Genomic DNA, 22,958 nt, shown 5'->3' on the forward strand with positions numbered 1-22,958 from the left:
GTGGTGAGAGGGTAATGCGAAAAAAGGAGTAAGAACAATGTGAACATCCCTGTGGAGTTCAACAATTGTTGGGAGTACAGGTACTAGAAAAAGAGTGCTGGAAAGATAAAAGGAAGTGGAGTCGGAAAATGGTATGCTTGAAAAGGCGATTTTGAAGGGGGTATATTACTTTAGTAATAACAAAAACTGAGGATATGCTTCCCGGAAATGGGTGCCTGAGGTAGGGTAGAGCATAACATCACAGCGGGGAAGAAGGTCAGAAATCACCAAGACTGACAATAAGAAAAGTGATAAATGCAGACAGCCCAGTGCATGATGGCTACAGTAAGTAGTGAGTAGTGTAGTAGAAGCGCGTGCTTCAAAGGACCTGTGGTTCAATTAGGCATGAGGGAGGAAGGAGATCTGGAAGTGACAACAGGGAAGACTAAGGAATAAAGAAGACACCTACCTATTCCCCTTTCATATCCTAACATATGTTAACTTTCATAAGTTAACACTTATCATAATTATGAATGCAAACATAAAATAATTAACTTCTAAAAACAAAAAAGTTAAAATGAGGGAAAATTTGGGAGAAAAATAACTGAATGGTTATCTAAATTAGGCTGAATGATTTCTTTTTTTTTTTTTTATTTTTTTATTTTTTATTTATTTCTAGGAGAGAGAGAGACAGCGTGAGCAGGGAAGGGTCAGAGAGAGAGGGAGTCACAGACTGAAACAGGCTCCAGGCTCTGAGCTGGCAGTCAGCACAGAGCCCGACGCGGGGCTCAAACCCACGAACCACGAGATCATGACCTAAGCGAAAGTTGGACGCTTAACTAACTAAGCCACCCAGGCGCCCCTAGGCTGAATGATTTCTTAAGATGACAACTATAATTAGAGTGGGATTTTTAAAAAATGTAGTTTATGTCCTATTAAAATCAATTTAATGAATCACAATTAGCTTTTTAAAAAATATTTTTTAATGTTTTTTTATTTTTGAGAGAGCGCACACAAGAGTTTGTGCACACGTGAGCAGACAGAGAGACAGACAGAATCTGAAGCAGGCTCCAAGCTCTGAGTTATTAGCACAGAGCCTGACATGGGGCTCAAACTCACAAACCATAAGATCATGACCTGAGCTGAAGTCAGACGCTTAACCAACTGAGCCACCTAGGACCCCGACAATTAGCTTTTTAAAAAGTTAAATAGAAAATAGGACCTTTGGACACAGCAGCAGTAGGTACTATTTCATAATGCTTTTGTTTCATTTATATTCATTTACATATGGTAATGAAAAATATTTAAGTCTAAATGTGGGAAGCAATCAAAGGGTTTGAATGTCTTTGTTTTTTATTTTTGTTTTTAATACAATTTATAGTCAAATTGGCTAACATACAGTGTATACAGTGTGCTCTTGGTTTTGGGGGTAGATTCCCGTGATAAATCTACAACACCCAGTGCTCATTGAATGTCTTTGATTTAGGGTAATTATAAAATAGAAAGAATCACTTTTAAGATTACATAAAAGCTTCCATACAATTTCTTATTTATTTTAATTTCTGGATTGCTGAGGGATCCTCTTCTATCTCTTAGCTGGACACAAAAAGGTCAACACTCTCATGCTGGGCTGAATTATCAATTATCACTGAGCACCTAACTCCTTGCCTAGAAGATCATGGTATAGAAACTGTTCCAAAAAAACTCTTCTGAGGTATGCAGGTGCCAAGGTTGTTACTGAAAGTGTATTTTGCACTAATAGTACCACAATTTGCATGAAAATATTAAGAGTCTTAACCCATACTTACTTCACCATCTTTGGCAAGCTTTCTACCACACCTCATGCTATTTCCCTCTAGTTCTTCTTTATCGATTTCCTGAGGCCTAGAAATACATATAAGATGTGAAATCTCGTAAGAAATAGGCAACCAATAGTTTAAAAAGAATTGCTATGTTTAAAAGAACAGAAAAACATGCTAATAAATTTAAAAATAGCTTTTTGTGGTATGGATAAAGTTAGAATACATTGATTAAATCTGGTCCACTGCCTTTGCTAAATAAACAAATTTAAACTTTAATGTTTCATTTATTGCCCTGGCTTCTAGAATACTTTTATTAGGGCTCAGCTAAACCAGAGAAGGGGGGGGGGGATCCACAAGAAATTGTACTCATCCAGAAAATAAAACACTTAAAAGTCTATTAAGTAAAATAAGTTAAAAATCTATTTAAGATGTAACTTGGTATTAACTACCATTGGATATTACTGTTTCACATCTAAGCCATCTTTTATGCAGTATAACCAGGTAAACTCAATATTTAATAGAAACAGCTATAGATTTTTATCAATTGATCTTTACTTGGTTTCTTACTTTAAAAACCTTAATCAACTAAGAGAAACATGTTATTTCAAGTTATGATAACAAAAGGCCATTATTATTAGCCTGGAATTCCAAATGATAAAAGTAACACAATATATTCATAATATGCAACATTCATTAAGTTTCTAGAAGCTTCATCAATTTAAAATACTGAAACAAATACAATACATACAAAATAAGTAAATGTAAATAAAACTAATAAAACATGTCCTCAGCACCCAAGAGTTTAGTCTAGTAGAGAACTAGAGACATAAATCATAATTACAATAATGTGGAGAGAGTTGTGATGTTAGAAGTATGAAGAAAGCACAGATTTACTGCCTGGGATTAGAGGGGAGATCATCACAGAGAAGGGAGTTTGCTGGCATAGAGGTCAGAAGTGTATTCTATGCATTCCAGGTCGAAGGAGTAGTAGGTAAAAAGAATGTGGAGCATAAAAGAATATAAAATGTATGAACTGGAGCTTAAGATGAGCATGAGAGGAGATGAAGTAAAATATGTTTGGGCTATTTTTATTTTTATTGTATTTTACTGTAAAAAATTTCAAACATAAAGGTAGATAAAATAATATAACGAGCCACATTTTCTCATTATCTAACTTTAATACTCGTTTCAAATTTATTCCAAGCCCACTTCTGAACCCCACATCCCTCCTATTTTGAGGCTAATCCTCCAGATATCAATATCTCTTAATCTATAAATAGTTCAGAATGTATTTTTATCAAATATTTATTTATTTTTGAGAGACTGAGAGAGCACATGCTAGGGAGGGGCAGAGAGAGAGAGAGAGAGAGAGACATAGAATCCAAAGCAGGCTCCAGGCTCTGAGCTAGCTGTCAGCACCGAGCCCAACTCGGGGCTCAAACTCACAAACAATGAGACCATGACCTAAGCCAAAGTTGTGGGCTTAAGCAACTGAGCCACTGAGGCACCCTTCATAATGTATTTCTTAGAGATGGGGACTTTTAAAAAATGTTAACATAATATATATCACACATAAATAACAATGATCCCTATCATCAAATCTCTGGACACATTTAAGCAGGAAAGTGATACAATTATACTTCTGCTTCACAAAGATAACCTGTTGGCAATGTGGAAGAGTATGGGAGAGGAGAGCCCTGGAGGTAGCCTTAACTTTACTATAACCTAACATCCAGGGAAAACACTGTCTTCCTCACGTTAGCAGCCTTGCCGCAGGGAGATGTTCCGTATCCGTGAGATAGAGCACTTCACTGGGTTACTGTAATCATAGATACACTTCTGAGGGGAGGAAACCCACTTTTTTCAGCTCAGTCTTGTAGGTCAGACTCTATGTTTATCTCAGTAAAGATACAGATGAGGAAAATCTTGAAAGATAAGAACACTCAATATTTAAAAACTGGATATACAAAAGAAGTAGGATGATTTTGAAAATATTTCATATATTACAAAATGCTTTGAATCTGAATTCCATTGGGGCGCCTAGGTGGCTCAGTCGGTTTAGCATCTGACTTTGGCTCAGGTCATGATCTCATGGTTTGTGGGTTTGAGCTCCGCGTCAGGCTCTGTGCTGACAGCTGGCTCAGAACCTGGAGCCTGCTTCAGATTCTGTATCTCCCTCTCTCTCTCTGACCCTCCCCTGCTCACGCTGTCTCTCTCTCAGAAATAAATACAACATTAAAAAAAAAAAGAAATGAATCTGAATTCCATTAAATAATTAACTTTCTTTTTTTATTTATTACTATTTCTATTTCAACAATCTTTGTGCACGGTAAGTATGCTGTGAACATATGGAAAAAGATGGAATATAAATTGTAAATAAAACAGAAACTAAGAGTCCTGGACAATAACTTCATAATCATTACCATGAATTTATATAACACTTTTATATACTCACTGTTTGAATATAAACATAACTAGGTCATATATTTTAGAAAGATTTTTGGTCTATAAAAATGGGTTAAAAGAGGGGCACCTGGGTGGCTTGGTTGGTTGAATGTCGGGACTCTTGGTTTTGGCTCAGGTCATGATCTCATGGTTCATGGGTTTAAGCCCTGTGCAGGGTTCTGCACTGACACTAATGGGCCTGCTTGGGACTCTCTCTCTCTCTCCCCCTCTCTATGCCCCTCCCCCACTTGAGTTATCTCTCTCTCTCTCAAAAATAAACAAACATTTTAAAAAATGGGTTAAAAAAGCAAAAAAAGGTCAAACTTTTTTTTTAAACATTTATTTATTTTTGGGAGAGAGAGAGAGAGAAAGCATGAGTAGGAGAGGGCCAGAAAGGAGTGCAGAGTGTGACGTGGAGCCTGAACTCACAGACTGTGAGATCATGACCTGAGCCAAAAGAGTTGTCCACTTAACCAACTGAGCCACTCAGGCGCCCCAAAAGGCCAAACTTGCTAAGTAAGGCCTCTTACATATACACTCACAGATGGACTGTGTCCTCACACGGCCTATTCCACGGAGCTAGTATAAAGATCAAATAATAAATGTGGAAGTACTTCTGTGAACTGCAAAGCACACTGAAAGAACAGATAATCTGTTTTCCTTTAAAATGAAGAAAAGAGAAATATTTTGTGTGTTATATGCTTTTGGGGTTATAGTAAAGACGCCTTGTAACTGGATTATGTTAATTCATTTCAGACTCAAAGGTCTTCAAAAACAGCTATTAGTTAATTAATAAAAATTAATCAGACTTTCACACCAGCACAAATAAGGAAATTAGCTTTACCTAACAAAAGTATGAAAATCATGCTTTGTGAAAGCATTATTCAAGCAATAGTTCAGTATGTTGAAAGAAAACCATAATACAACACTAGCTGAAACAGAGTACATGAATTATTCAATTTTTACAAATATAGCAAATGACTATTCAAACATTCCATTAATTGACCAGAAAGATATTAATAATATTGACTTTATGGAAATATAAGAATAAAAGTTGATTAGTGATCTTTTCTCTACTTTAACACCTCTTGATTTTTCTTTTTTTTCTTTTTATTTTATTTCTAGGAGAGAGAGAGAGAGAGAGACAGCGTGAGCAGGGGAGGGCCAGAGAGAGAGGGAGTCACAGACTGAAACAGGCTCCAGGCTCTGAGCTGGCAGTCAGCACAGAGCCCGACGCGGGGCTTGAACCCACGAACCGTGAGATCATGACCTAAGCGAAAGTCGGACGCTTAACCGACTAAGCCACCCAGGCGTCCCTAACCTCTTGATTTTTCAATAAATGCATTTAAAAATTCATAGCACAAGCTTTTTTTTTTTTTAAATGAACAATGATATCTTCTAATACACTTACCCCACCTCACTGTCTTGTTCTGCCCGAAGCATAGCAAGCCACTGCTGTTTGTACACAGAAGACAGCCATTCTAAGATATGAAAATAAACAAAGATAAAAGAAAAATGGTAAATATGAAAGAACATAAAGCATTTAAAAATTTTAAGAAGTTGATAAAATTGTTACCATTTCTAAAGTCAAGTTTAAAATAGCAATAAAACTGGTAGTTTATATTTTACAAATATGCTATAACAATATGGCTTAATGATTTTTCAAGTGATAAATGTGATTTTGCTTTGCTGTAGGATAGACTTTGCTTAGATTACATGCATTTAAATTAGAATTTAAATCTTTAGTTCAAAGTGGTTCTTGCATTTAATAGTTTCCTTTTCATAGCTCATATTATTTTTTATGAGAAACATATCTAAAGTAGTATTTTCAGTTTTTATAACTTTTCATAGAAAACTGAATTTTAAATTGTATCTTTATTAAATTATCTAAAAACAATTGCTAATTAATGGGAAACAAACCATCTCTAAATTATCAGATGAATCATGTATAGTCAAAAAATAATTTTGGCAGATCAGATTTAGGTAACCCATTAAAAATTTTTTAAATTATTCTAAATGGAATAAAATTTAATAAGCATACACTTTTTTTCATAAATCTATGTAAACTGAAACTTTATTTAAAAAAATTTTTAAAGGGGTGCCTGGGTGACTCAGTTGGTTAAGCCTCCAACTCCTGATGGCGGCTCAGGTCACAATCTCATGGCTCATGGGTTCAAGCCCTGCATCAGGCTCCGTGCTGAGTGTGAAGTCTGCTTGGGATTCTCTCTCTCTCTCAAAATAAATAAACAAACTTAAAAACCTTAAAAAATTTATTAAAAATATAGGTAGAGTTGGCTCAGTACCACATTTAATTTTCTGTTCTTATTTATTCTCAACCAAATGAATAGTTTTTCTGTTTTTTTAAGTTAAATGATTTTTCAATCTCTACCTGAAGAAAGAGGGAAAACTCTAGTGTGATTAAAATCTGGATTTTTACTTTCTATGTCTCTACTCAAAAAAGGTATCCAGATGACTTGCACTGAATTATTGGTATCTTTCTTTAAATCTCTCTAGAAAATATATTTGAATGTTTCTTTCTCTCAAAATATTCTTGCTATTATGCAGAATAAATGCTGAATATCTAGGCCACAGATAAAATTTGTCTTCAGTAGGTAAAGACTAGAAGTTTATGTGAGTCAGTATACACATATACATACTGTGAATCTTATTTGCAATGCATTCTGATTTTTAAATTCTTTTCTAATGTATTTTATCAAAAAAAAAGAGTTGATCCTTTCTCATTAAAATATATTTCTCAACTCACTAATGGTTATGCCTATAGTTTAAAATGCATCGATCTAGAGAAACAGAATATGTTCTTCATGATTCATTTATAAAATTGGAAAGGGTTATACATATATATTCTCAAATATCATATAAGATATAGCCCGTGAAAAAGTTTTAAAATTTAATTTTAGGGGGTGCCTGCTCAGTCAGTTATGCATCTGAGGTCGGCACAGGTCATGATCTCATGGTTCATGGGTTCAAGTCCCACAATGGGCTCTGTGCTCACAGCTCAGAGCCTGGAGCCTGCTTCAGATTCAGTGTCTCCCTTTCTCTCTGGCCCCCCTGCCTGCACTCTGTGTGTGTCTCTCTCTCTCAAAAATAAACATTACAAGAAAATTTTTAATGTAATTTTAAAGCTTAAAATTATCATTTTAAATGATAATGAGATTTAGAACTAAAAGCACTTCAACAAGTTAAAAACATTGGTATATAGTTTTGTATGTATGTCTCTCTTTTCTTGCCTTAATCTAAACGAGTAAAAAGCCAAACTGAAAATCTTTCTAGTGACTGGTAATTCATCCAGCGGCCCCAAAATAAGTCCATAGAACACAGTTCAAATGCAATGCTGAGAAAAAAGAATCCTTGTAAAATGAGTTTGAGAAACATGAGATGAAAATAAGTAAAACAGGTTCATCATTATATCGTTATTTATTTTTTTAAAAATTTATTTATTTTGAGAGGGAGAGGGAGAGGAGAGAGAGACAGCACGAGTGGGGGAAGGGGCAGAGAAAGGGAAGGAGGAAGGGGGGGAGAGAGAGAGAGAGAGAGAGAGAGAGACAGAGAGAGAGAGAGAGAGAGAGAGAGAGAGAGAGAGAGAGAATGAATCCTAAGCAGGCTCTGCCCTGCCAGTATGGAGCCCAGTCAGGGGCGGGAACTCAGGAACCGTGAGATCATGACTTGAGACAAAATCAAGAGTTGGACCCTTAACCTATTGAGCCATCCAGGTGCCCTGATAATTTCTATTTATTATTCTTTTCAATGATGTATAGTACTAATATAATCAGAAAGATATTACTTAAAATCATAACTACATCATGTTCTCTCACCTGAAGGTACTAGAGAATCTTGTTCAATAATTCTTGCAGAGGCCAAATCACTGATAATGTACTGTAATCTTAAATGTCTGAATACTGACACAAATGGTTTTCCTTGCTCAGTTTCAAGAAAGGCCATACCTTCAAAATCTATTACAAAAAAAAAAAAAACATTTAAATTAAATAGGCATTCTTTTCAAATCTATTTATTTTATTCCTAAATGTTTTTATGGGCAGGGAGTCACACACACACGCATGCACGTATATCAGAAAACAAATATGCTAGTTTTCAAAGATTATATAAACTTGATAGGAATGTGTATGGATAAAAACGTGGGGAGATTTAGGAAGTAGCTCCAGGAAATTAACTTTGGTCCCAAGTGACCCTTGGGCTGAGAATTCAGTTGTGCACCTTATTTCTGGGATTTGGAGCTTATAGTGCAGCAAGGTGGGAAAGAAGGTGAAGAGTGGGTTAGGGTTATGGTATCTCAGTATCTCTCCAGAATCCCCTCTCCTAGGGACTGGACACTCCATTGGAACTCCTGAGCTCAAATGCCAACCTCAAGGGTCTTCATAAGACACATAGGACATGGATTTGTCTCTTGAGATACATCTAATTTACACTTTAGTTACAGGAGACGAACACTACTAGATAATACATTCATTCTCTTCAAAATAGAAAATAAGGTACAAAGACACTGTAGCCACTGATTTGCAACACATGGGTAGTATATATCATTAAAACAATTCACATTTATGAAGTACATCAATTTTTTTAAGGGAGAATTTAAGGTTATTTCTAAAAAAGAGTTACTCTCAGTTGAATTCCAATGTGCTTTCATGAGTGCAAAGGAAAGGTCTAGAGTTACTGCTATCAGACAGGAACTGTGCATAAGCTCTAGTAGCCTATTTTCTACCAAACAAGGTATACCCATGGGAGCATACTCAGTCCTGTTGCTATTTAGGATAGGAGAAAAAGGTTGGGAGTTGCTACTGTAAACTATGATATCTCAAACTATGCTTCACATGAAACAGGCTTACTATAAAGCAGAAAGGAGGGGATACCCAGTAAAATAATTTTTTTCCTGAAATCAGCAAAAAGACAGTTCAGTTAATGAAAAGTATTTTCACAATTTCCTAATTTTTATTCTATACATTTTTTTGTATTCTTTTGGCACCTGCTCAGAGTCAAAGCAAACAAGAAAGCAGTAAATTCATTTTAAATATTAATAGTTAACTTTGCTTATTTATGTGGATTTACATGTCATTATCTTTTCTTTAAGGATAACATTAGTTCTGGTTCATCTGTTGAATTGAATGTGCCAATTTCATGGGGGGGGGGGGTTACTAAGAATATCCTTCCAGTCTTACAGATGCACCATCACATGAACAGGTTATAAAAATCTAATACTAGAGGATCTTATAGAATCTGGCAAATATCCCATGAGGCCTTTTCTTTAAGGGCATGGAAAAGGTTGGTTCATTTATAAGAATTCATGGAATTAAAAATATGTTTTAAAGATTCTAGCTGGCTCAAGTGTGGTCATATTAATTGCACCAGTGAAATTCAACTGCAGTCCCTATGAATAATTTCTAAATTTCCATTGTTTCATGTAGTCCTGAGACATATATAACTAAAAAGTCAAATAATTAATAAAACCTAAGAGAAATCTACCAAAATATAATGGGAGAGGGGACCACAAGTGATCTGTCTTATTTCCTGAGTACTCATCAATTTGATAATTTTAAAACTGTATGACGTGACCTCAAAAGTCTTCACTGAAACACAGGGCATCAGACATAGCTTTTGCTTTATGCAATAAATGCCTCCTTGAAAAGTTATCTTAAAACTGTATACTTCTGCACTACTTGAGACCAGGATGGAAAACCTAGAGAGTGGAAATCTTGATGGGATTGCTGGAGTTCAAATGAGCATAAGTTCACGTCGGCATTTACCTAACATCTCTTCAGTTTCTACTGAGTCTCTTTTTCATTTTAGCTTTTCCACCTGCCTTATCTCTTTCAGTTGTTAGCTGTCTCCATCTGGTGCTTTATTTTTCTCCTGTATAACTTCTCTAATGCCTCTAATTGCCATAATGTAACTCTAAGGTATATTTTAAAATACAAGCTTAGAATTTTGTTCTTTAAGTAAATCAAGTTAGTTTTGGTATGGTCCTTTATATATTTTTGGCTCATGAGCTTGACAGGAAATCAACTTACCTGGTTCTGAGTTAGGAAATCTCCCTCCCTAAAATAACTCTAAAAAATTTTTTAATTAAAACACAAAGAGCACTAAATTTTAAATTAAGAACTTCTACTCATCAAAAAAAACATCCTTAATAAAGCAAGAAGATAACCTACATACTACATAAATGGCAAAGGACTGGTTATCAGGAAAATATAAAGCACGTCCATTAAGTTATTAAGAAGAGACAAATAGGATACTAAAATAGGAAAAAGACTGAATAGACATTTCACAAAAGAGGAATTATAAGCCCAATAAACATATAAAGAGCTGTTTAATCTCTTCAAGGCAATGAAAATCAAGGTAATATGAAATAGTTCAATAACTACTAAAGTCAAATGATATATTGTCCAGTTGTGTGCATTCCTTCCCAACTCTGCGTTCAGTAATATCATTTTGGTAGCCTGGAATCAGCCACATTGGGAACATTTGTATCATGGAAATTTTTAAAATCTGCAAATCAGGGATTTTTTCAGAGAGCTAGTTTACCAGCATACCACTATGTTATATGTATCAAGACACACATGCATAATGCAGTTATGTTATTTTCTTTAAGGGAATAATGAACACAAAATTCAGGTTAGTGGTTGGGAAAGTTAGAGAGACACAACAGGAAAGCAGCACATGAGTAAACTTAAGTTACTAATGTTCTAGTACTTGAAGATTAGTTTGTGGAGGTTCAACGTATTACTAAAAATCAGCAAAAAAAGGTGGCCATACATGAACCAAAAATGACCGTGAACTAAGAAAATCATGAACTAAGGACTATGATCCTAATGATTAAATTTTTTTTCCTAGCAAAGTATAAAATAAATACATTACATGCTCCACCTCTGTCAAGAGAAGAGAGAATTTAATGCCAGTTGATCTTAATGAATTTTGGATCAGTCTCCTCTGAGAATCTGATGAAAGGTATGGAATTTCTCTCCTTGCCAAATGCATGCGGCACACACATACATATAAAGTTGTGCATACACTTTTGGGGGTAGTGACACACTGAACCCTGTAGATGGGCCCCCCATGTTAAGAACTGTTATCTGATAAGACAGGGTGAATGTGTTAGGGAAGATTCAGTGTGGTCAAACAAAACACCATTGTAATCACCCAGACATGTTGGTGATAAAATGGGAAAAATAATAGCTTAGGGGATCAAACTATGGTGTTAGTTCAAGGAGCAATAATTCAGCTAATACTTGGCAAAGCATTTTTCTTATCCAGCTTTAATTTTCTCAGTGTAAATTAGGAGCTAAATTAAATAATTGCTCAAGGTTCTCTCCAGATCTAAAATTCTCTAGGTCTACAAAGAAGTTAGGACATGATTTTCATAAATTTCAATTTGAAAGGGCCCCTAAAACAAGTTCTCAATAAAGTTTTTAAGCATACCTTTTCTCCTCTTGGAAAACCAGACATCTGTTTCAGTCAAAAGCTGTTTTAAAGATCCATTCCACGAAGGCACAAGTTGAAGGAACATCCACTGGATTGAAAAAGTAAATTTAAGAAAAAAATTACAAGATTTCACCAGGTTATGATTTTACATTCAAACTGCTTCCACCTTAAAAATAATATGTAAAACGTTTAATTTCCAGTACATGCAACTGACAGAAAGTAGAACTATCATATAACATGCTTACAGGCTTTAAATTCATCATGGCATTAATCATGGTCCGATGATTAATGATTAAACTAAGTGTGTGAGAAGGAATAAGCTAATTCCTGAAAAGTATTTATGGCATCAAACAGTACAGTTATACAATAAAAACAGTAAAGGTTTAATATACATATTACATTAGTAATTTTACACTAATTTATTCTACTCACTAATTAACTCAATTTTGCTAAATATTGTTTAAGATTATAAAAATAAACAAGGGAAAAAAGAGTTTCTTATTGTCTTCTTACTGTTGAGACAGTATGCAGAGTAGTTAGGAGCATGGACTTTTAAATCCTGGCCCTGTCAATTAACAGTTGGGCAAATTACCCAATTTCTCTGGGTCATAATTTCTTCATTTGTAAAATGAGCATGATACTTCATAGGCACTGAAAGAATTAATACATGTAACATGCTTTGAATAGAGCCCAGCATATAGTAAGCACTTAACATTACTGGCATAAAAGCAATTACAACAGGAAACAACGAATCCTACCAGTGGCTCAGAGATACACATGGGCTGTATACTCTTCCTTTGATGACTGCATAACTTAGTTACTAAACTTCCTTGAAGAAAAAAAAAAAAAACCACTAATAAAATCTCATCCCTACCACAAAACCAAACAATTGCAACGATACAACTTAGAAAGTGTCTCATTCCCAGATTTCAAAGCTGTGTTAAATGCAGACTCTGTTGCTGGGGACAAAGGGTTAAAGGCAAAATTATTCAGTGGGAGAAGCAATAAGGGTAGGACTCACAAGACCTGGATTCTGCCTCAAGTCTGCCATTTAATAACTAAGAATTCTAAATCTTACCATCTACAGAACAAGAACGATAGCCAATCTGTCTCTTTAGAGTTGTGAAAATAAAATTACATTATACATGTTAAAACCTTTCAAAAGTATGAAGTGAAACATGTACCTGAAGTGCAAATAAGGTCTTTAAAGAATATAAACATTTTTTTAAGTTTATTTATTTACTTTGAGAGAGAGAGAGGAGCATGATCAGGAGAGGGGCAGAGAGCAAGGGTGAGAGAGGATTCCAAGCAGGCTCTGCACTGTCTACACAGAGCCTTGATGCATGGGCTGGACCCCATGAACCATGAGATCATGACCTGAGCAGAGATCAAGAGTCAGATGCTTAACTGACTAAGCCATCCGGGTACCCCAGAATGTCAACATTTTCTAGAAAAAGCGTGAAAATTTCCTCATAAAGTCATTAATTCAACTAAAGCTCAACTTTGAATACATTTCTGAAAACCATATAAAATATTTAACATTTGTAAATATGTAAATAATAACATGTTTGTTGTTGAAAAATATCTGGGAAAAAACAGAAACAGATTCCTAGAAAAGTATGTGAAACCAAATAAAGGAAACAGTATGGGAGCTCTCATGGCTCACCACTTGTTAGCAAGTGCAGGCCCCAATAGGAAGAGAGGTATTTTGCATTTCCAACTGGAAGAAACCTACTTTACTAGTCTAGCAAAAGGAAGAATTTCTCCCAGCCTAGCAGTAAGCTCAGCCACCAAGAAAATACCACAACTCAGACAACAAGGAACTCTCACTTCCCTCCAACTGACTTTCATTCCCTCCCAACTTCCTCCTATTCTCTATAGAATAATGTTCCTCTCCTTTGAGGCCTGGACTTGCTTATGGTTTGCCATACCTTACATGTCCCAAATTGCAATTCCTCTGCTATTCACAAATAAATCCATTTTGCTGGTAAAATAACTGGCTGTTGTACTTAAAAAAATTTTTTTTTTATGTTTTTATTTATTTCTGAAAGAGAGATAGCCTGAGCAAGGGAGGGTCAGAGAAAGAGGGAAACAATCTGAAACAGGCTCCAGGCTCTGAGCTAGCTGTCAGCACAGAGCCCGACGCAGGGCTTGAACCCATGAACTGTGAGATCATGACCTGAGCTGAAGTCAGACGCTCAACCGACTGAGCCGCCCAGGTGCCCCATGGCTGTTGTACTTTTAAGGTTGACAAATATAAAGAATGAAATTAAAATCACTCAGGATAGCAAATTTCTAAACAAAGACTTTTTAACATTTTGGCATGTTTCCTTTTACTTTTCTTACATTTACACCATTCCTTTATCAATGGACACTAGCTACTTCCAGTTTTTCACAATTATAAGTAATGCTGAGGTGATACTCTTATATACATATTATGCCAATACCTTTTTAAGAGCTGTGTAAACATCCATCTCCACTTGCATCACAAATAAGTTAGATGAACCAATGAGCTGTTTCATGACATTTATACTACAAAAAATAAAATAGAGGTAGTGAGTTACTCTCATGCACAGGCTAAAACACCCTGGTGGAATTAAAAGATTTAAGTGTTTCTTATGAAAAGAAAATTAGAAATTTAAAATTACATTACCTCAGTCTTTTTGCTCAAGACAAAGAATCTTAGAAATAACCTATCTGAACACAAGGATACTTATAATTCGGATAGTGTACTATGAAAGGTCTTTCTTTGAACTGATAGGAGAACAAAGAGCATTGATGTGCTAAGTAATCAAGTTAAAACAAGGTCTCAATAAGATATCTTTTATTTATTTATAAATGTTTATTTATTTTGACAGAGAGTGAGCATGAAAGCAGGGGAGGGGCAGAGAGAGGAGAGAAAATCCCAAAGAGTTCCACTGTCAGGGCAGAACCCATGTGGGGCTCGATCTTACAAACTGTGAGATCATGGCCTGAGCCGAAATCAAGACTCAGATGCTTAATCTACTGAGCCACCCAGGTGGCCCTCAAGAAGATAACTTTTAGTATGCTCTGAGAGAGCGGCGGTGTTCCTCTTTTGTCTTTCCTTATTCATTCATTGTTTAAAAACAAAAGACATTTGTAAAATTTCAGTGAATCATCTATATATATCTTCAAAATAACTAACATTGAGGCTTAAGAGAACTGCTTAATCATAAAATATATTTTTATTACTATTAAATCAAGAAGTATGTGTTAGTTTAAATTTAGAGTAAGTGGAAATGACATTGCCACTTGTTTTCTTCCCCCTTCCTTCAAGCCATAAAAAGCCTGAAGAATATCTAGGATTCTAAGATGATCACTATAACTTATCTTCTTTTTGAAAAAGGTCAATGAGAAATTATAAAAGAGAAAAAAATTATAACGTTTCTAATGATTTCCAAACCAAATATAATGTGGTACTTTGTTTATACCTTGATATCGCTAGGTAATTTTTTTTTTTTTTCCTGTGTAGAATAATGCTTCTCAAACTTTTCTACCAAAGGACCTCTCAAGGGCAGAGGATGGGAATGGACGACCCAGGGATCCAGGAGATGGTCTAGCCATAACATTTCTACTACTTCTTATATTTCATCTTTAAGCTTCAAAGAAACTTGAATTCTCTATATTCCATAATGTATTTAAACATAAAAATGTTTATATTTTTCCCCACCCACTCCTGCAAAAAAATGAGTAAAACTGACATCACAGGAATGATCCCTTTAAGGGCAGAGGCCATGACACAATCATCTCTGCATCCTTCACATCCCCTAACAGAGTACCTATATATACAATGGACATTCAGGAAGTGTTTGTTGAAGGAAGGAAGGAAGGAAGGAAGCGGGGGGAGGAAGGGAGGTAGTAAAGAAGGAAGGATAGACAAGCAAAGGTAATTCAAAAGGCCAACCTGATGATGAGTTTAATTTCATCAGGCTTAGCAAAAAGTTTAAAACAACTTCCTTAAACTTACTTTTGCAATGAATGGTAAAGATAGTTTTTAAAATAAAACTTGTACATTCTCTAAGAGCCCAGCAAAAACAAATTAATACTTGAGATTTTTTTTTCCTATGGTTTTATAGTAGCAATGATTTTTTTCTATAAAAATTAGTTCAAATACTAGACATAATATACATCACTTATGACAAAGAAATTTGTAAAGCATTTCTTTAGTTCATAGATATAGTTTAATGAAAGATACCTTTAATGAGATACCTTTCATTAAATTGTTGACTTTTTCATAAGGAATATATTTTGTATAAAACAAAGGCATGCTTTAACAAATATTATTTTAGGATAATTAATTACAAAGTTACTTAAAATTAAAATACCTGAGTTCCTTAAAAAGTTCGACATTCTGATGAGTCATCAAATTATTCAGAAGCCATTCAAGGCACCTGAAATTAAAAACATGGAATTATTTACCACATGATACATAAATATGCATTTATGACTTATTTATTAGGACTTACAGTTAAAATAAAAACAGAATATTAGTCTTGCTAGAACATGCTCAGATTTTTAAATTTAATAACTGAAAATTTAGTATTATTTTTGTCAGCAGTTATTAAGGAAATATTCCCTTTATATTAATAAAAACATTTCTAATTAAGAAAACCTCATTTTAAGTTCGTGTTAAGTCATTTACGAAGGGGCTTACAAACTTCTATTACCTTCTTTATAATTTGAAAACAGGTACTGCAATTCTCAAGAGTTAAAAACATTGCCAGTAGCTGTACTGATATAATGTCTATGCCTACTACTTAAAAAAATGTAATAGAAAATGTCCTGTAAAGAGTGACCACAGTTTTTATAAGCCATATATAAACATGTGTAACCCACCCATGGTCACTTACAAAGACAACACTTCCAAGGAACTTACTAATTCATCCAAATGTAAAAAAGGACTTTTTAGAACAAACTTCTAGTCCTCTATCTTTATTTTTCCTTTCTTTCTTATAGCTATACATTCTCTTAAGAAACCAAAGCAGCCAAATTCCAAAAAGTGGGATGGGAGGAACAATTAAAAAGGTAACTCACTTTTTCTTTACAGAATCTAATCCATAGGTCCCTGCTGATGTGTAATAGCCACATACAGTTTTCACATTAATTGTTTCCTTCATTGTCTCACCACACTGCTGTATTAAGCCATCCTGTAAATATAAATAAGCACTGGAAAGGCCCATTTCACATGGGAAAAATTAGCTCTGAATATGTGCTTTTACATATTAAAAAGTAAAAAAAAAGAAGAAAGAAAGAAAAGAAAGAAAATTCATTAAGTGCAGCAAGCCTAAATTTTTAAGTCTGGTAAAAATACTAAAAAAAACAAAAAACAAAAAACCCAGCAAGTATTCAACTAAATACTTGGAATTAAAAATGGAAGAGGGCGGGGGGTAAAAGCAGCAAGGTAGTAAAGTAGAGATGAATATTGCTATTCTATTTCTATTCTCTGGGATCTTTGCAAATTTAAGCGGCATTCTGTCTGTATTGCCTGTTCTTTTAAAATTAAGACCTCTTGACATACTCAGTTGACCATGTGCTGGAGTTAGGCAAGTAAATATCATCATATGAATCATCATAAAGTGTTTATTAAAGTATAAACACTCATCAATTTCTAAGAGATGCACCTAAAACACATTATTTTAAACTTATACTGAAATATTAATCTAAAATGTTTACACGTAAGATTTCAAATGAACTAACTTTATTCAATAAAGTCGCTTTTTACTTAAATTTCTGAAAGATGTTCATCATGCAAGTATGTTATTAAGTTAGTTAGTTAAGTCATAAAGGTACTGCAGAAAATGGGATTTAGGACAAAACCAAAAGGACTAAGTTAGAAAACAAAGTGTACTTGTTGGAGATAAGTATTGAAAGGATCACAACATTTAAAAAAACAAATGATCTCAGCTAAATATATTGAGCAGGCTATTAACTAATACTTCAAATAAATCAGCATACAAATATCACATATAAAGAAACTTGATTAACTTTTTAAAGATCAAAATAAAACCCTGGCTCCATTAGGATTTTACACTTACCTGGAAGTCATTGGAGACCACCTATCCCCTGCCCCCTCTACCTTCCTCTGAACATCTTGTCTGTCACCAAGTCCAGTGGATTATCCTTGCTTATCTTTCTGTGATCCAGCTTCTCCTTTCCATGCTTACTGCTACTGCCCTACTTCAGACCCTGATTTGGGATTACTGCAATAAGCTTTTGTCTCTAATGTACTCATCTTTCCTTCAATACATCCTTCACATTATTTCCAAAGTATTCTTTCTAAAACATAACTGTCTTTCTTCTGATTAAAGTCTTTCAAAAGAACCTACATATAAAATCTAAACTTCTTTTTAAAAAAATTTTTTAATGTTTTTTATTTATTTCTGAGAGAGAGAGAGAGAGAGAGAGAGACAGACAGACAGAGANAGAGGGGTCTTCATGTTCTGGCCTCTGCCTCCTCTTTAGCCCTTCTTCTTTTCTGTGCTAGCGCCATGTTCCTCTCAGACTCTCTAGGCCTCCACTGTCACACATCTCCTTCCCTCTTCTTTCTTTGCAACATAAATACATTTTGTTTTCAAGACTCAACTTCCTTCTTTGCACCACCATGTTGAACTGACCACTCCCTCCTTTGTTCATCTGCTAAATTCTATGGAATGTTTATTATCATACCCATGATCCTGGACAGTTCTTACTTGATCTCTGGGCCTATGTATCAATACTCCCTTCCCCCATTCCACACACACATTAAATTATAAGTCTCTTGAAGACGGGGACTATATCTAAGTTTACTTTTGGATCTCTATGCCTAGTCTGACATCTTGCTCAAGATGCTTCTGTTGAATGATCAAATCTCTCATTCTGCCAATGGATTTTACATATTTATGTGGTTTACCACAACTATTTCATAATTAAGAAAAAGTTGACAAAGTAAGCACTCAATGTTTTTCAAACTCATGAACTAAATGAATTAGTAATCAAAGCAATCTGCTTAATAACAGTCAAGATAAATCATTAATGAATAGACATCTGTAATAGACCTAGACAAGTAAATTCTAACATTATAGTAATTCTGCAGTATCTACACCCAAATAGGTTGCATTCATCCTACACAGACATGATGATCCCCTCAGCTATAATAAATTGCTTTTAGTTAAGCATTTTATTTTATTATTAGTATTTTTTTGGTTAAACTTTTTAAATGACTTATCACAAATGACATTTATATATTTAATTTTTATTTTAAAAATTATAAAAAGCTAGATTTTTTTGTTTTTGGAATAGATACTTTGAAACAAAGGTCCAACTGTGATCCTATCTTTGAATAAGGTGCATACTCACCAACTGCAACATACAAGCTGCTGCTAAAATGGCAATAACTCGACTGGGCTTAATTAAGACATCATCTCGATACAGTGACCCAAATGCAACCTGAAGTGCTGAAAGCAAAAGTACACGTGTGGAATTAGATACAATGATATCTATAAATTATTACAAAAATAACAATGACCATCTTCACACACTAAGGCATATGTCTGAATTTAGGATCTACATAGGGGAAATATGCTAATTAAAATGCCAGTAATGGTTACTGATTAATGGTGCTAGTTTAATAACAATGTTATAAATTTTCATTTATTTTATGTAAAAGAGCTGGATTCTTCTACATCTGATTTTGACATTAGTCGGTGGTCAGAATTAAGACACTCTTGGAAAAAGTTTTATAAAGATACCTCTGAGTAGACTCATCATTAAGTACACAGGCCCCATGATAATCTTAACCCTGGTGCTTCCAGTGCTTCACTGATGGGGAATGGGGGATAGCTCCTGGCTCCTAGCCATGCCACATGTTCACCCAGCCACCACAGTGGGCTAAGCCTGCCCTTCCTTCTCTCCAGTGCCGCACTTGTGTGTGTTTATAAATATTCTTAACTTTTCTCTTTGCCTATGTGGTGAGTACTGGCTATTTCCACTTGGGCTATCAAAACGGAGAACAGAAAATGAACACTAGAACAGAAATTAGGAGAACTATACGCCGACTGATGCTCACTAAATTGTTCTGAGACCTAATATAAGCCCCTTAAACCTTCGGAGCCTCAGCTTCCTCATCTAAAAACTCAGAGCTCTAACACAACATTGATTACATGATTAATACCCTATTGTTCCCAGAGAAAGTCTTCATATATGGGGAATTAAAAAAAACAAACAAACACGATCTACCAGCTTTCCTTTCTTTTCTTTTTTTTTTTTTTATCAGCTTTTCTATGTGATTTTTAAAAAGTCACACCTTTCCTTCACCCTACATCATCCATATCCCAGGCAGAAATATATTTACAACAATAAGTAAACAGACTGATAAGGCCCATATTACTAAGTGGATTAGGGATAGGTAGAACAGAATTGATAAGGCGTGCCTGGGTGGCTCAGTCAGTTGTCCCGACTTGGGCTCAGGTCATGATCTCATGGTTTGTGGATTTCAGCTCCACACTGAGCTCTGTGCTGACAGCTCAGAGCCTGCAGCCTGCTTCAGATTATGTGTCTCTGTCTCTCGCTGCCCCTCCCCTGCTCACGTTCTCTCTCTCAAAAATAAACATTAAAAAAAAAAAAAGAACAGAACTGATAAAACTAGGGAGCAAATCAATACAAAGGTGTCACCCTAGAGTGTTAAATGAAGCTTTTATCTAGCCTACAATGTTAGAAGAAAATATTTATTTTCTACCAAAAGAATAAAAAGGTATGTTACAATTTTTGCATAATAGTAATTATAGTGGTGATTACCTTCTATATCAATATTCTGGTCAGGAATCTCCAATTCAATAATATTCATGCTGGATTCTTTCCAAGAACCACTGAACATACTAGAAAAGTAGCCAGACTTAAAAGAAAAAAACCAAAATGATTATCTAGTACTTCCTGATCTTCCAAATTATTTTCCCATTTCTAATTCCAAGCAACTATTCTATCAAAACGAATCCATATTATCTTGGGAGAAAAAGAATTGCTAAATATGTCTACAGGAAAAATACAATTAAGATAAGGACACTTTATGTCAAAATACTTTCATTTTAGTATTAGTTTAATGAAAACTAAACCAAATTCTCATAATACCATCTGAATTCCTCTATTACTACTTAAGCTTCCCATTAGCTTTTTTACTTAGTTAAAACTATCATGCATCTATTACAGGTATGTTTTCTTTCTCAATGACATTCTAACTTCAAGTTTAGAAAATATATATTTAAGTCTCTCATAAGTACATGACAACACACAACGTGAACACACAATCATATACTGAGGAAGAAAGAAGACTAAGAACTTTCATACTGTTGAATCTTTACTGTATTAGGGGCTGTACAGGGTCCAAACCAGTCCCAAGCTGGCATTAGTGGGATGATCCCCAGATATGAGGTAAATCTAAAGTCTAGTTTCACCTAATCAGAAAATTCTAGAATGAAGCTGAATTCTTGCAAAGGTACCAGAATAGATGAAGTCTTTAGTTACTTCTAGATAACACCTGCCATAATTAGAATTACTTTGGAATAGATCAAATATTAACAACTTTACTGAATACTTAGTATGTATAAGGCACTGTGAATATGGCAGTTAACAAAACAGACATTGTTTCTGTCCTTAGGGGGCTTATTATACTCTAGCACGTAGCTTGCACTATAATCAATACAGTTTCCCTCAAGAGTGAAAGCCGCCACAGAGGCATTCTCATCCTTAAATTCACATAACTGTTCTCTGAGACTAAAAAGAAATATGGACCCTATCCTCAAGTTGAGAGCAATATTCTGATATATTCCCTAGGCTATATACGTCTAGCCAAAGTAAACTTGTTCAAAAAATTAAAAAAACATTATGATTAAAATGTTATAGAAGAAGTTCCTTTAAAATATTTCTACTGGAAAATCTTATACTATACTGTCTTTCCAGTAATTATTGTCAAATGTTGAAGAAAAGAGAAAATATAACCTCCACAGGATAAAAACTGAATTGTTCCCTATTCTATTCCCAATGCCTAGAATGATTTGAAGAAAGAATAGATAGATTTGATGAAAGAATAAATGAGTAAAATATTTGAGTCATTAGAGCAACATTTTCTTTCCTTTTGAGAGTTTTGAATCTTTAAAATGGGATGGCAGATAGTAATATTTTCAGCACACAAACCAAATAGGTTGTGTTTTAGCTTTGCTAAATGAGTTGGTCTATATTTGTTGGGTCTTGTCTTTAAGTTAACTGCATTTTCCATTAGGAAAGAAGAGGGTCAAGAACTTTCCATTCACATTCAACCATGACTACAAAGTAACATTTCAGGTAAATTTAATCAATTTAAATAATTATATAGAAAATAAATAAATTCAGCAATCTTAACTTTAAACATTTCCCCCCCTTTTTCCCTCTTGTCAGCAGAAGACACTGAAATAAGAACCTGACTGAAGTAATGACGAAAAGGTATTTGCTAGGCTGGTATGACAATGAAAATTCAAAATCTGCTTTCTAGACCAAACAAAGTTTTCACTAACAGAGTGCGCCATATTTCTGATTAAACAAGACTTTGTATGAGATGATAGGATTTAAACGACTACTGTCCATGCAAAAAGATTACTGTGAAAATACAATGAGAAAGAATAGGACTTGGAAGAGTTTGAGCTATTTTAAAGTGACTACCTTCATTACTCAAGTAGAAAAATAAAATACTTACTTGACATAAATATATTTTGTGTAAGTTCCACTCTTCTCCCAGAGCACAAATCTTAATGTCACTATTTTCACCATTCAAAAATAATGTTTGATAAATGTATTTGGATGTACTCTTTAATTTTTTCCTGTTAAAAGAAATGTAAACGTTACATATGTGTAAAACCGAGTGGTTTACTGATTTTGCATAAAAGGATAGAAGTATATAGTCAAATCTGCACTAAGTACATAAGAAACTAACAATAGCAGTAATCTCTAGGGTAGTCTATTCCAAGAGGGCTAGTAGCGGCTAGATGGGATAGCACGTGCAGGTGACCTTTCACTGTACACCCTTTGGCAATTTGTGATTGCTGAACTAAGTGAATTACCTATAGGTCAGCACGTGATTTTGGCTTATTTCCTCAATTAGAAAACAGTACTATGAAGGATCTCAGTACAACTTCAATGCTACTGCTATGCAACTATAAAATGGAGAACAAGAATAAAAATTCTACCTATCCAAGTAATTTTGGAACTAATTTAATCTTATTTTGGTACCAAACTATTCCTAAACTCATTAGAACA

General features: G+C 34.5%; 1 protein-coding gene across 1 annotated transcript in view; it reads right to left on the reverse strand.

The window, feature by feature from the left end:
* Nucleotides 1–22,958, reverse strand: part of GMCL1 (germ cell-less 1, spermatogenesis associated) — a 40,247-nt gene that overhangs the window by 11,364 nt on the left and 5,925 nt on the right. Inside the window, exons 3-12 of the mRNA XM_077766357.1 lie at nt 22,399–22,522; nt 20,472–20,568; nt 19,035–19,132; nt 16,734–16,846; nt 16,025–16,090; nt 14,126–14,210; nt 11,676–11,766; nt 8,060–8,197; nt 5,638–5,707; nt 1,788–1,863 (exon numbers count right to left, since the gene is read on the reverse strand). Coding sequence (XP_077622483.1) covers nt 1,788–1,863; nt 5,638–5,707; nt 8,060–8,197; nt 11,676–11,766; nt 14,126–14,210; nt 16,025–16,090; nt 16,734–16,846; nt 19,035–19,132; nt 20,472–20,568; nt 22,399–22,522 — 958 coding nt within the window. The remainder of the gene's footprint in view (nt 1–1,787; nt 1,864–5,637; nt 5,708–8,059; nt 8,198–11,675; nt 11,767–14,125; nt 14,211–16,024; nt 16,091–16,733; nt 16,847–19,034; nt 19,133–20,471; nt 20,569–22,398; nt 22,523–22,958) is intronic.

The sequence above is a fragment of the Crocuta crocuta genome, unplaced genomic scaffold, assembly GCF_008692635.1.
Source record: "Crocuta crocuta isolate KB4526 unplaced genomic scaffold, BGI_CrCroc_1.0 scaffold113, whole genome shotgun sequence".
In the NCBI taxonomy this organism is placed as follows: Eukaryota; Metazoa; Chordata; class Mammalia; order Carnivora; family Hyaenidae; genus Crocuta; species Crocuta crocuta.